This window comes from Triplophysa rosa, linkage group LG5 (genome assembly GCF_024868665.1).
Source record: "Triplophysa rosa linkage group LG5, Trosa_1v2, whole genome shotgun sequence".
Taxonomy (NCBI): Eukaryota; Metazoa; Chordata; class Actinopteri; order Cypriniformes; family Nemacheilidae; genus Triplophysa; species Triplophysa rosa.
In genome coordinates, this window is record NC_079894.1 from 19,152,785 (window position 1) to 19,168,445 (window position 15,661).

General features: G+C 39.7%; 2 protein-coding genes across 3 annotated transcripts in view; one reads left to right on the forward strand and one right to left on the reverse strand.

Annotated features, from left to right (window-relative positions):
• si:ch211-122l24.6 (uncharacterized protein LOC557261 homolog) overlaps window positions 1-15,661 on the reverse strand; it is a 46,571-nt gene that overhangs the window by 19,249 nt on the left and 11,661 nt on the right. The window lies entirely within an intron of this gene.
• Window positions 5,874-8,795, forward strand: LOC130554263 (adhesion G protein-coupled receptor E2-like). The gene is made up of 7 exons (XM_057333776.1): window positions 5,874-6,034; window positions 7,074-7,220; window positions 7,471-7,617; window positions 7,703-7,849; window positions 8,045-8,191; window positions 8,442-8,588; window positions 8,674-8,795. The coding sequence occupies exons 1-7, from the start codon at window positions 5,890-5,892 to the stop codon at window positions 8,793-8,795; spliced, it is 1,002 nt and encodes a 333-aa protein (XP_057189759.1). The 5' UTR covers window positions 5,874-5,889.

Here is a 15,661-nt window from a genome sequence, read left to right on the forward strand (position 1 = left end):
AGGGTGTGAAAGTATGCCGGTGCAGATCCAGTGATAGTCCTGTAGGCAAGCATTAGTGACTTGAATCTGATACGGGCTTCAACCGGTAGCCAGTGGAGAGAGATGAAAAGGGGCGTCACATGAGCCCTTTTGGGCTGTTGGAAGACGAGGCGTGCTGCTGCATTCTGAACCAGCTGGAGTGGTTTGATAGCCTTTGCAGGAAGACCAGCAAAATTATATTCTTGCTTTCATTGTCACTTCTGACATCTGTTTCTCCTGTACACTCTATTTCTGTTACTTATTCTCTACTGTGTCATTTCAGCCTCTTCAGGCATTGGCCTATATCGATGCTTGAAGCTCTGAAAGCTGTCTTTGGCAGGCAGGGTGCACTACGTCGACTGAGTGGCTCAACCTAATAAAGGGCATGTTCGAATCCCAAGAGGAACATGTGTTGCTTGTGTATATGAAGTGTATGTTGTGATTTCATTCTGAACTGTTTTTTAAACATATTGTTCGTTGAATACGTCAAGTCACTTTCAACCGATAAGATTCCATGTAAAAGGTCGCGTTTTCATTGGCCCGCCGTGGAAGCCTATCACTGATTGGTTGACTACTTTTGACAGCCTATAATACCTGGAGCGCACAGGATGACCTCTCGAGAGCAAGAGTACCAAAGGATTCGTGGACGCACGGCACGCATTTTGAGTGCGCACACGCTCACTGAGCGAGAGGAGTGAAAATTCACAAGAGAGCAGCGTATAACTGAAAGCGCGCGTCCAGTTTTGTGCATGAGCAAAGGAAACCGGCGTGCGAGCGGAGAGATTCGCGCGCTCGTATTACAAGAATGCGCTCTCGCCTTGTAATAATGCGCTCGCGACATTTGTCATTATAATAACGCCATAGAGCTGGAGCTGGGATGGTTAGTCAGTCCGCAGGCTCTTGCAGGAGGATGGCAGGGGATGTTCAGATGGAGCTGTTAGGGATGGGCATATGACGTTCATCTGGGCCTGTCGTAATCTCTCCCTGCCTCGGCGGGAGAGGAAGGCAGAAAGAGACTAATTAGCATAGCTGCTATTCATTAATTTTTCATATTTATTTAGCATATTTTGCATTAAGTGAATACTTGGCTGAAAAGATGTGTCTTTAATCTATATTTAAATTGAGAGAGTGTGTCTGACCCTCGACTAGTATCAGGAAGGCTATTCCAGAGCTTAGATGCTACGTATGAGAAAGCTCTACCCCCTTTGGTGGATTTAGTTATTCTAGGTGTTATCAAAAGTCCGGAGTTTTGCGATCGTAGAGAGCATGATGGGTTGTAGTGTGATAGAAGCTCTGTTATGTAGGTAGGGGCTAAACCGTTTAAGGCTTTATGGCCCGGTTTCAAAGACAAGGCTTAGCTTAAGCCAGGACTAGGCCTTAGATAAATTAGTATATTTAAGTCGCTTTTGTAAAAATGCATTAGAAAAAAACATTACTGGTGTTCATCATGAGACAAAAACAATGGCACTGACATATCTTAAGATATTTCAGAGCATGTTATTTTCATTTAAGACAGCTCAAACATTCATTTTAGTCGGTGACTACCCTTAAGCCTTTTCTGTGAAACAGGGCCTAAAAGTGATTAAAAGAACTTTAAAGTCACTACGATACTTAATGTGGATAGCCAGTGAAGGGATGATAACATTGGGGTTATGTGATGGTATTTTCTGGACCTGGTTAGAACTCTGGCGGCTGCATTCTGAACTAACTGTAGTTTGTTTATTGATGATGCAGGACAACCACTAAGCAGTGCATTACAATAGTCAAGTCTTGACGTCACAAATGCATGAATAAGCTTTTCTGCATCATCAACACATAGAACATTTCGTAATTTGGCAACATTTCTAAGGTGGAAGAAGGCTGTTTTTGTGACATTTGAGATGTGATTCCCAAATGACAGGTTGCTGTCTAATATAACGCCGAGGTCTTTAACTGTATTTGTTGGAGTAACAGTGCAGCCTTCAACTTGCAAGTTATAATCCGAAATATTCTGCTCACGTGTCTTTGGTCCAACAAGTAATATTTCTGTTTTATTGGAATTTTAAAAAAGTGAAGTGAAAAGTGAAAGTGACCTATTAGTCAGATATGGTGACCCATACCCGAAATGTGACCTCTGCTTTTAACTCATCCAGAGAGTAGTGAACACACGCACAGCAAGTCGTGAACACACATACACCCGGAGCAGTGGGCAGCTATCACTGCAGTGCCCAGGGAGCAAGTGGGGGTAAGGTGCCTTGCTCATGGGCACCTCAGTCGTTACCCGCCGGCCCTGGGAATCGGCAACCTTCTGGTCATGAGTCCGACTCTCTAACCATTAGGCCACGAAGTAAGAAAGAGCACAACTGAGTGGACACTAGGGGTGGGAATCTTTAGACACTTCACGATCCGATTCCGATTCTGGGAGCAACGATTAGATTCCAAAACAATTCTTAACATACATTTATTGAAATTAATTAATTATTCTGCTGTGCAAATACATAAACTTGACATTTTAACCAAAATTAGAGTTGCTATGCTTTTTGTTTGTAGTTAGAATCTCTGTTTGACAGTATTGCTATCTTAAAAATGAAAATTTATTTTGCAACTTTTACTTTATAAACAAAGTTAATTACATTTAGGACATACAAGCTCTGTAGTGGTATGGCTTTCCATGTTTCATTCAAAGAACAAAGCGATCTGCCTCACCCTCCCTAACAGCCTTGACACTGACGGCAACTTCAGCGCTCGGTGAGAACCCAAATTCAGTGTGTGAGCATAACATCTCACATGTGGAAACTTGCCAAGCTGTCCTACAACAGCCATGTTAGTGGCATTGTCACTCACCAAAACCAAGTCTTTTTCACAATTTTCCATTCGTTTGCAAAATTGTGCAGTAGTTCATTTATATTCGTGCCTATGTGACTTTCATTCATAGCACGCGTTTGTAGAACACAAGCCGCAAGCTTCCATTCATCCGTAATGTGGTATGCAGTAATTGTGACATACGATTCTGCTGTAATTGATGTCCATGCATCGCATGTTATTGCCACTCTGACCGTATTGCTTAGTGAACTTGAATGGCAAACTCTACCGCGGCTCAAGAACCTGTAACCTTGCGCGAAATCCTTGGTTATCCAAGACGGAGTAATGCTGCAAATCTTTGGCGATAAAACTCGCCAGTGACCGGGTAATTCGCTTTGCCTTTTCAGAATTCGATGGAATCTTTTCTACTTGCTCGGGGGTCCTTTGACTGAAATTGATAGTGTGCGAAACAGAATGCTGTTTCTCCAGCTCCGAGTGAAACAGCGTAATGTGTTTCTTCATGTTAGTCGTGTTGCCGAAATATTTTAATTTGGCTCTTATCAACGATACCTTTCTCTTTGTCTTCAGAAAAAATCCAACGTGTTGCCGATTTCAAATTTGATGGAGCAGGTCATAGTTTGTCCATCTTGGTCTAAACGAAGCGACTTCACCAGCACATTTACGTTCATCTGTCAACAGATATTTCTGTTTGGCCCGCGCACAGTGGCAATTTGAACTGAACACAGAATCGATTCTGAATTTTTGAGAATCGATTCTGGATCGTTAGATGATGAATCGCGATGCATCAAGTTTTTCTCCCACCCCTAGTGGACACTACTTTTTCTAATATTTTAGACAGGTAAGGGAGATTTGAAATCGGTTTATAGCTTCCTAGTTCACTAACGTGGAGTCTTTGGGGTTTGAATCCGGCTGTGGGCGTGTTCCATGCTTGTGTGCAAATAGTGTGTTTTGAGTTTGTTTTCACCTATTCTTCTCGACCTGTCCATTTTTCATCACAGATTTAATGATTCTGCATTTTTTTGCTCTTGTTGCTCTGCGCCGGCGTGGCTCCACGTTGCGGCACCTTCTGGGGCTTGGCCCCGTATCGCTGCTTGCAGCTATATTTTCCATTGTGGTCCTTGATGTTATGCACAATTTCACTACTAGCGTTGGTGACAGGTTACCTTGGCAAATACAAATTCACCTAACATCCTAATACACATACACATCTGGTGGCCACCGGGGAAGGCTCTGAGGGCTTGGGAGGTTCTGAAGGCTGAGGGGGCTCCGAAGACTTGGAAGGCTGAGAGGGCTCTTGGGAAGGCTCTGAAGACTTGGGAGGCACGGAAAACTCTGTGGGGTCCCCTTTAAAATATAGCGGGTCAAACTCTCAGAGGAGAAGCTGCATTGGGGAAAGTTCATATAGTTTGTGAGCTGGCTCGAGTGAGCGTCAAGGCGCCGGCTCGGATGAGAGTTGATTGGGGAAGCCGCGGTGTGCCGGTCCGGGAGAGCCGCGGCATCCACACCATTTTATACGGTGGCGGAGCTTTGTGGAGGACTTTGCCGTGGTGTTGGGGTGAATTGGGGCGCACAACATTCTTCCAGATAGGATCCGATGATGATCAGTCTCATTCGGAATGCAAGAAGCTAGAGCTATTCATTTCCAGGATGAGTCTGATAAACTCAACCACGGGTCTGTCCCAGAATTCCGGGGACAGACACCAATGGGAGACATCATCCAATCCCATCAGAAAGCATGTATTGATAGAGCGGTCATCCCAACTCACCCGATGGCAAATGTCTAAGAAGTCCTCCACGTAACTCTCCATAGGACGGCCAAACAGGAAAACGGACGAAAGTAGGATTTAACGCAAATATACTTTCATCAACAAAACCGGGATAAACAGGAGTAAATAACAGCAGGTAAGACAAGATAAAGGTACATGAAACAGGCAGAGTATATATAGTGTCCAGTGATGAGGCTGATGACGGGCAGGTGCGATGATTACAAACACGGGACAGGTGCGGGAGCATGAGGCATGATGGGAAACAGAGTCCATGGAAGAACACAGGAGAAAACAGGCATGGAAACAGACGGAACCGTGACAATTACTGTACATTTAAGGAAATTCAGTTTAGCATTGGGGAGTCAGAATCTAACCTCTGTTGCTTGTCTGGTAGCATATTCATTTGACCTTACATTGGATTGATTGTACTGATTCATTGGGATTTTAAACTGTGTAACCCTCCATGTTGAACACAGTACTGCCAAAATTATCCTGTCATATACTCTTAACCATTTATGATTACGATGCATACTGTTAATATTTGTATCATACCTACAGTGAAGAATGGGGTATATGCACATGGGACGATGACGTACTTCTGCTAAAATCCCAGCCAGCTAGGTCACTTTCGCTCTCATAGCACTAAAGGGGATTTTCACCAAGTGATAACGATGTGTTTAGTAAGAAAACGTTCAAATTGCGGCACTGCGGCACACTAGTGACAGCACCATGGGTGAATATTGTTAAGTGCCCCTGTTATCATGCCTCTAGTAAGTGCAAAAGTTCACTTTGCTTTTTTCATATTTGTTGATGTTTCTTGAAACGGATAGCCTGAAGTGCTTCTCCTTTTTGGTTGTCGACGTATGGTGACGTGTTTGAATAATTAGACTCACGTTGTTGATTGTAATCCTATGTGCATCCTGAAGCGAAACGCCATTGTTCCCCATGACGCCAGATGTAACAGCATGGCTGAGATTTTACCGGAAGTACGTCATCGACCCGTATGCATACACCCCATTAGTCTTGCTGCCTTATTTTATACCAGCTGGAGTTTCCTTAAATCCTTTTTTAGCATTAGCCCAAATGATCTGACAATAGTCCAGCTGTAAGAAGAGGGTATCCAATACTATTTTCATTATATCAAATGTATAATATTTTCTACATCTCCTTACTACCGCTAGCACATTTACCATTCTATTTTTGTATTTTCAATGTGTTTTGACCACAACAAAATCATTAGATCAGACTCGACAAGTTAAGTTGATCATGTTGTCATATTTTTATCAATTGTTTCATTTCAGATATGAATGAATGTCTCAACTCATCTTTGGTTTGTGGACCAAACACATATTGTCTCAATTCCAATGGAAGCTTCTCGTGCTCGTGTTGGAGTGGATTTAATGTCACAAAGATGAATGAATCTGTCAGTAACAGTAACCCATGTACCGGTATGTTTTGGATTTTTAATATTTTTGTATATTGGATGTATTGCATGTTTATCATGTGCTTGATGTAAAGTCTCACAATTCTATCTAGGCATTTTCAGTGTTAGAATCATTTATATGCATTATCACTGTTCTTCGATAGTGTTTATAAAGTAACTGATGTACATGTGTCAAATTAATGGTGTTTCATTCATTAAGAAATGTTTTAAATATTGTGGTGGTTTATATAATGTTTTCCCTTTTGAAGATGTGAATGAATGTCAGGGGAATCCATCTGTTTGTGGTCCAAATTCCAACTGCACAAATGTAAATGGAGGTTACAATTGTTCATGTTGGGATGGATTTAATGCAACATTCCCAGATCTCACCACCAGCATCAATAACACATGCACAGAGGGCTGCACGATAATTTATCGCGATACCACTAAATCCTATTGAAATCAAGCTGTCTGCGATATGCAATATGTCGATATTTTTTTAATGCGTAGCGTTAGCTTGTCTGTGAAGCACGTCTCTGGGATCAGTAGGAAATTCTGCTCGATCTAAAAGCAGTGCGCGTTTGATTCACTTATAACGTGCATTTGAAAAAGCAACACCGTCAAACATGATCATTATAAATATACTTTATTATCATAAAAATACCCGATAAGGCTTGAGTAACAGTGATAAAAAGATGTCCATAGGCATTTCCTAGATTCTAGAATGTGTTAAGGTCTTCTGCAGTGCTTATTTGGAGTTTCCGCACGAGAGCGCCCTCTGGCTTTCAGATGCAGCAGCATTTTCCCGTACTTCCCTCAAAAGCTGTGCATAAATCATGTGATATTTATCGTTGGTTTATCGCGACAGCCATAGAATCTAACATCGCATCTGTGTTTTCTATAATAATCAATAACAACTTAGATTTTGTTTTCCATTACTGACAGTTTATGTTCTTTTATGTTGGGGCTGTTTTGATGCTCTAATAAACAACAAAAAATCATTAGATTCCACTCGACAAGTTAAGTTGATCAGTTGTCACGCTTTATACATTGTTTCATTACAGATATTAATGAATGTCTCAACTCATCTTTGGTTTGTGGACCAAACGCATATTGTCACAATTCCAATGGAAGTTACTGGTGCTCTTGTTGGAGTGGATATAATGCAACAGTCCCGAATCTCACCATCAGCATCAATAACACATGCACAGGTGGAATCTGACTTCACATATTTTTGATGATCAATAATGACCTGGATGTTATCATGTATTTTTTGAAAGTTAAAGTTCTGAACTTGTGGTTTTTGTTTGTACCAAATGTTTTAGTGCTGGAAGCATTCATGCTAAAGCTAACAGAATAAGAATATTCTCTGTTTTGGTTTGGATGCTTAGAAGCAAAAAACAATCACTCAACATGTTAAGTTGGTCAGTTGCCATGTTTTAATCAATTGTTTCATTACAGATATTAATGAATGTCTCAACTCATCTTTGGTTTGTGGACCAAACACATATTGTCACAATTCCAATGGAAGCTTCTCGTGCTCGTGTTGGAGTGGATATAATGTCACAAAGATGAATGAATCTGTCAGTAGCAGTAACCCATGTACTGGTAAGTGTCTGAATCATTTATACGCATCATCACTGTTCTCAGTACTTATTGAGTGCTTGATGTAAAAGTGTCATTATTGTTTCAGATGTGAATGAATGTCAGGGGAATCCATCTGTTTGTGGTCCAAATTCCAACTGCACAAATGTAAATGGAGGTTACAATTGTTCATGTTGGGATGGATTTACTGCAACAGTCCCGAATCTCACCATCAGCATCAATAACACATGCACAGGTGGAATCTGACATCACATCTGTGTTTTCTATAATAATCAATAACAACTTGGATTTTGTTTTCCAATACTGACAGTTTATGCTCTTTTATGTTGGTGCTGTTTTGATGCTCTAATAAACAACAAAAAAATCATTAGATTCCACTCCACAAATTAAGTTGATCAGTTGTCACGCTTTATACATTGTTTCATTCCAGATATTAATGAATGTCTCAACTCATCTTTGGTTTGTGGACCAAACGCATATTGTCACAATTCCAATGGAAGTTACTGGTGCTCTTGTTGGAGTGGATATAATGCAACAGTCCCGAATCTCACCATCAGCATCAATAACACATGCACAGGTGGAATCTGACTTCACATATTTTTGATGATCAATAATGACCTGGATGTTATCATGTATTTTTTGAAAGTTAAAGTTCTGAACTTGTGGTTTTTGTTTGTACCAAATGTTTTAGTGCTGGAAGCATTCATGCTAAAGCTAACAGAATAAGAATATTCTCTGTTTTGGTTTGGATGCTTAGAAGCAAAAAACAATCACTCAACATGTTAAGTTGGTCAGTTGCCATGTTTTAATCAATTGTTTCATTACAGATATTAATGAATGTCTCAACTCATCTTTGGTTTGTGGACCAAACACATATTGTCACAATTCCAATGGAAGCTTCTCGTGCTCGTGTTGGAGTGGATATAATGTCACAAAGATGAATGAATCTGTCAGTAGCAGTAACCCATGTACTGGTAAGTGTCTGAATCATTTATACGCATCATCACTGTTCTCAGTACTTATTGAGTGCTTGATGTAAAAGTGTCATTATTGTTTCAGATGTGAATGAATGTCAGGGGAATCCATCTGTTTGTGGTCCAAATTCCAACTGCACAAATGTAAATGGAGGTTACAATTGTTCATGTTGGGATGGNTACACACACGCACACAACCAATTATGATATTTCTGCTTCTCATTGGCACGTTTCTCTTCAGACCATTAATCCACAGTAATCTCTCATTTCATTTAGGATGATTGTTATGCGCCCTTGAATACAGGGTGGTCTCTTAGCGCTGTCATCATTCATGACAATGGCTGCACATCTGTGCTGAGCAAACACGAATTACGACCGGATTACAGTCCCTATTCAAGCCCTGAGTTATCTCGCAGTAATAAGTATCAGGCTACCGCATAGTCCAGTCATGTACCCTTCAGTGTATCATTAAGGTTTAGGGTTTGGTGCTTGTTAATAGGATGACCATAGACAAACATTGCATGACAACTACACCAGTTCAATGTCATTTCCTGTCGGTGTATGAAAGGTGTTTACTGTCCATCAACACAAGGGAGACAAATACAGTCGGGTGAATCTCACAAAACCTGTTGAGAACAGGATTGGGTCATATTTCACCCATCAATAAAACAAAATAAACTTGATTTTTGCCTAAAGAAAATGAAGTCTGTTATTAAAACTTTAGAGTTTAAAGTAAGGACAATTTAGCAGGTTTTACCACATTTCTCATTCCCAGAATACAAGAAAATATAGTTATTTAACAAATATATTACAATTAATATATTGTAATTTTAATAATTTTATATACATATTTGTTTACATTAATAAACACTTGCTTGCATATCTTGGTAAAACAGTAAAAAGGTTGTATCTTACCTCTGCTTGCACTGCAATTTTTGGTTTACATTTTTTAAGTACTAAAATTAAGTACTAAAAAGGTTTAGGTTAAGTCGGGTACATGTTTGAGAGAAATTTGACATCCCAAATAAAGATACACACTCTAAACAAAATGGTGCTATACAGCACTAAAAGTGGTTCTTGGCTCGTAATCATAGGGGAACCACTTTAAGTGCTATATAGAACCATATCTTGGTGCTTCCAAGGGATGACTGAGATGCTATAGGGCTGCACGATAATTTATCGCGATACCACTAAATCCTATTGAATCAGCTGGCTGCATATGCAATTGTCATATTTTTTTAATGCGTAGCTTGTCTCGTGAAGCACGGCTCTGGGATCAGTAGGAAATCTGCTCGATCTAAAAGCAGTGCGGCTTGATCCTTATAAGTGCATTTGAAAAAGCAACACCGTCAAACATGATCATTATAAATATACTTTATTATCATAAAAATACCTGATGAGGCTTGAGTAACAGTGATAAAAAGATGCCCATAGGCATTTCCTAGATTCTAGAAGGTGTTATGGTCTTCTTCTGCAGTGCGTATTTGGAGTTTCCGCATGAGAGCGCCCTCTGGCTTTCGGATGCAGCAGCATTTTCCGTACTTCACTCAAAAGCTGTGCATAAATCACGTGATATTTATCATCGGTTTATCGTGACAGCCCTACTATATACTAGAGCTGTGCAAAAATATCGATACATATAACTATCGCAATATTTTTTTTTTCAATAATGGATCAATAGTGATAACTCCACTATTGATATTTTTTTTTAAATCATGTCATATACATGCGGCCAACAGTAAGTGGAAGCGAGCATGGCGAAAAAAATAAGAACGTTTGGAGCTCTCAGAGCTGATGTGTGGGTGTGCTTTGGTTTTCAAAATAAGTCACGGAGTAATGCGTTATATAAAATAATGCTGTTTGTAGGCTTCGCAAGTCATGACACAAGTCACTTGGCTACTTCAGTGCATTAGACAAAAAGTTTATTAAGAAAAGTAACAATGACATTTATTGTGCTTTCACGGATGTGACACCAGCGCATTTACAGCACGGATGAACCAGGGGTTTTATTCTGCCCATGTTCAGTGATTTAACTGTAATGCACCACAACAGCCAAGTGACTTGTGTGAGCCACCTTATTCCCCTGTGCTACCCACTTGAGGGGCGCAATCCACAGTTTGAGAACCCAAACCTCTGATCTAAAGGTCCATGCATCACACATCATGGCCACTCTGCAGAGGTAAGGGATGTTTTTACACTTATCCTTACAGAAAACCCCCGCTGGTGCACAGCATGTTGTATTTCTAGCTCTACTTTTTACATTTTCTATTTAAAGTATTGCAATATATCGCAAATGTGTATCGTATCGAAATACATAGCAATATATTGTATCGTGACCCATCTATCGTGATATGTATCGTATCGGGAGGCACTTGCCAATACACAGCCCTACTATATACCACTGCTTCCGTATAAAGATCCTGTTAAGCCCCTGTATGGTTCTTCAGTGGTTCTAGAGCACATGAGTCATGAACCACTGAAGAAGCTCTGAAGAACCACTGAAGCACCAAGATATGGTTCTATATAGCACTTAAAGTGGTTACCCTATGATTACGAGCCAAGAACCACTTATCTAACACAATTTTTTTTGCAATATTATGTTTCAAACACAGGTTGCGATATGGAGGCTAAAGTTATGAATTGCAGATTCAATTTTAACGAAAACAATGTCAATGATGTTTATTCTTACTATAGTCCCCCAAAACAGCCCCCATTTATGCTAAATATAATGTCTTGGAGTTCTTTTGATTCTGGAGAAAAATCGGGACCCCTGGACATGTTTTTGTGACATTCATTCATCCACAGCTCAATGACTCTTATATACTGTAGACTATAGAAATTCTTAGCCTGCTAACACACATCACAGAGATATCCTCTATTTAAACAGGTCTCGCTGTCTCTCAGCTTCAGTACACACAAACACATGATAGAGTGACATCAAAGAATATACATTCTGTCATGGTCCTTTATACATAAACAAAACTTCTTTCCTGCACACATCAGTAACACATCCACACACACGTATACAGACACACGGCGACCCACTCGCGGCCGCACATACACAGATGTCAAGCTGCCGCCCACACTGTGTGAGCTAAAGGGGGAGGAAGTGACAGTTTGCTGTGGAATGCCTGCTGTGTGTCTCTCACTTAGCATGCATTTTTTGTTTCTCTGCCATGCACATACAATGACAAACACCCGTGGATTCTTACAGAGTGACAGGAGCCTCGGAAGATTCCAGCATGTATGCTGGAAAAGAAAAAGTCACTGTAATGTGGTATACCCACCCTCCCTATACGAATAAGCCCACATGGAATCTGAGCCCGCCGAACTCGGTGGACTTCAAACGCCCGTCAGTCACCAAGTTGTACATTTCGTCCGCCCCCTGTATTCGTCTATGAAATATTTTGGATGATTTAATTATGCTGAAGCTAGCAGTAGGAGTATAGTATATGTTAAACAGATTTCTCACCAAAAATATTAAGATTCATGCTGGGTCAGCTTTTTTGCAATGTTTCTGTGGGTTATTGTAAAATCAGCCATAAATTGAATCCAACATAAACTCGTGGTGGTTTTACATGTATGCTGAGAGCGTCCAGTAATAAAACACGGAGACAGGCAGAGAAATACGTAAACGACCTCTTGGCAGTATGTCTAATTTATGGATTTAATAATTGCCCATGAAGATAGAGCAGTGACGTAAAGATGGAGTACATTAACCTCTGTTGCAGTCGTACGGAGGAGGATAATGTATAACCGCATAACTTCTTGGCCTCTCTAACCATCTCCAAAACTATTGCTTATTTTTCTTTGAACAAGATGTCTCCTTTACATACAACATGTTCTTCCTCTGTCACTCCTCCCACAGAGAGAAATCCAAACACTCAATATGGCAGTTGTAAGAATGAAAGTCCTACCTTTTGCATCACATTTTTAATGTATTTTTTGTACATTTATGGGCATTAACTGCACCAGCGTAAAATACCTTTTTTAAAATCTAATTAAGCCAAATTTATAACACCATTGTTTACCGATTTGGTAACACTTTATAATAACTTTCATTAATAAATCATTAACAAACATTATACAATGCTTAATATCATTATTTACTATATTTTAAAATAGATAGAAATGTAAGATAATGTGTTTGTTAATATTTACTAATAAACTTAGATCATTATTTAATGTAAATTAAAATGCTTGCAAATGTCATTAAACTTTTAATTCATATGATAATAAAACCTACAACGATTTTAACAGATGTTATACAATGATTGAAAGCTTTTGTTATTCTACAACACTTTTGCTGCTATTGAGTATGATATGGCTAAGGTTAGGGACAGGTTTAGTGGTATGTGTAGGTTTAAGGGTTGGTTAAGAGGTCAACAGTGTACAGGGGTTCATTTGATGACTATGATTTGATTACTGATGATTACTGTTTTCTACTGTTCTCGTTAAATGTTGATTCATTTTCTCTGGTTGCTGTATGATTCAAGGAATATTCTATTTAATTGTACACAATTGTATGCTAATGTAAAGTTGAGGAAAAACATGCCTTGCACCCAAATACAATGACTGTTATAGGGTTGTCACGGTACCATAAACATGTCTTACGATACTATACCAGCTGAAGTATCTCGATACCAAGTAGTATGACGATGCTGTGCCATGTTCATAATTCAAATCTATACAAAAAACACAGATTTAGATGAAACATTTTGTATTTACTATAGTAAACTTTATTATACTTTGCACTAGAATATTTTGTTGCATTAAATGTAGTAATTGGATAAATTGTAGGGCTGTGCATGATTAATCACGTTTACCAATCAATCATGCTGAAATCGAGCTGGCTCGATTATGCAAGGCATCGATAATTTTTTATATGCGTAGCTTGTCCGTGAAGCACGGCTCAGGGATCAGTAGGAAATGCTGCTCGATCTAAAAGCAGTACGAGTTTGAGTCGCTTATAACGTGCATTTGAAAAAGCAACACCCGTCAAACATGATCATTATAAATATACGTTATTATCATAAAAATACCTGATGAGGCTTGAGTAACAGTGATAAAAAGATGCCCATAGGCATTTCCTAGATTCTAGAAGGTGTTATGGTCTTCTTCTGCAGTGCGTATTTGGAGTTTCCGCACGAGAGCGCCCTCTGGCTTTCAGATGCAGCAGCATTTTCCCTTACTTCACTCAAAAGCTGTGCATAAATCACGTGATATTTATCGTCGGTTTATCGCAACAGCCCTACACTATACATTATTAGACACTAGCCAAACACAAACTGGAAGTTAACTGGGGGTCAGGCGCGTGTGCGTCCGATGAAACGGTCTATAAAAACGGTCTTTGACATGGAAAAGTGCTTAGCACCACATCAGGGTCTGAGCAGACGTACTACGCACTTTTGCTTGTCCGAGTGCTGCAGCTTTTTGGAAATATAAGTCATTCTTGCCGCTCGTAAAGGATTTGGACGTTGACAGGTGCTCTTTCGTATATCAATGACATTAATTAGACATCGTTAAAAGGCGGAGATCTGAAACTGTTAGCTGCGTGCAATTTCACAATCATTTGCGATTTATTGATTTCACATCTGATAGAGAGGCGTACAAGCGTTTTCTGTGCGTACGTTCGTTCTATGAATCACACGTACGCACTTTGAGAAATGATCGTAAAATCTGATTTAGGACGGTTTCTACGCAACATTTTATAAATGAGGCCCCTGGTCTATACAGCCAACAGAACAGTTAGCATGCTTTGCTCAAACTTTTGCCATGGTGTCGGACCTAACACACGTATGTCGCTTGCGAAAACAAAAATGGCGGCAACGACATAGGTGAAAACGTTCAGATTAAGGGGTTGTAATATCTGATTTTTGTGAAAGGGCCCCTTTAAGTCAACCTCTTGCCGACACTTTTAAACGCTTTTATTAAAGGAGTACTCCACCCAAAATGAAAATTCTGTCATCATTTACTCACCCTCAAGTTGTTCCAAACCTGTATAAATGTCTTTGTTCTGATGAACACAAAGAAAGGTAAACTGACATTTCTGGGACATCATTGACTACCATAGTAGGTAAAATTATTTTATCTTTTTTTTTTGTTCTGCTGAACACAAATTGAGATAATATGAAGAATTTAGGGAAGCAAACAGTTCTGGGGCACCTTTGACTACCATCTTCAGGGCTCCAGACTGCGACTAAATGTTTTCGAGACAGCACAAGCTTTTTTTACAAGTTCTCGTGCCTTTTCAATTTCTTCTAGTTGTTATTTCATGTAGAAAGACGAGTAGAACGCGACCCGCCACCAGTGCAGGCTGTGTGTGATAGTTAACTACGCGGGTCACTCACGTTACTGATGTTTCCCGCTGCCGCACACCAGCACAACCCAGGTCGTCATTGACAAGTTTACACACACAACATGAGCGCATTAATACGAGTTGCTGTTTGCTGTGACGGATTTCTTGAGCCCGAGGCCGAACGATTTGATATATGAGACGTTTAAAACAAAACTAACCGCAGAGGAGTTCAGGAAACGTCATTTATCTGCGCTGGATCATTTCAAATCCGTTCACAGCAGGAACGAACGACCGCAGGAACGAACGTATGCTCTTATACAGTATTTACATGTGTTGTGTGAACATGAGGAAAAGTGTCCTTAATACTCAATAAAATCATCGTAAGAACGTGACAACAGAAGACCTTTCATTTTGCTTTAATGTGTAACACTGTAAACTAGGGATGTAACGATTCACCGTGAGCCGGTTGAAAATCGGTTATAATGAGTGACGATTCAATTCGGTTGAGGCTTGAACTGAATCGCAATACATTCTTTGAACAGCAGGGGCCGCTATTTTCACTGCAAACCTAAACGTTGATGCTGATATTTCTTAAATGCAAAAAAATACAAGAAAAGCACAGACAGTATTAGTTTGTTTATATTAAAGAGACTTTTTCTATTATTAATTTGTTATAAAATCGCAGTTTACTTTTGTTATTTGAAATAAAACATTATTTTATTATGCAAAGAAACGTAAAGCATTTAAGAAATAATGCAAGGGAAGTTGTTCATTT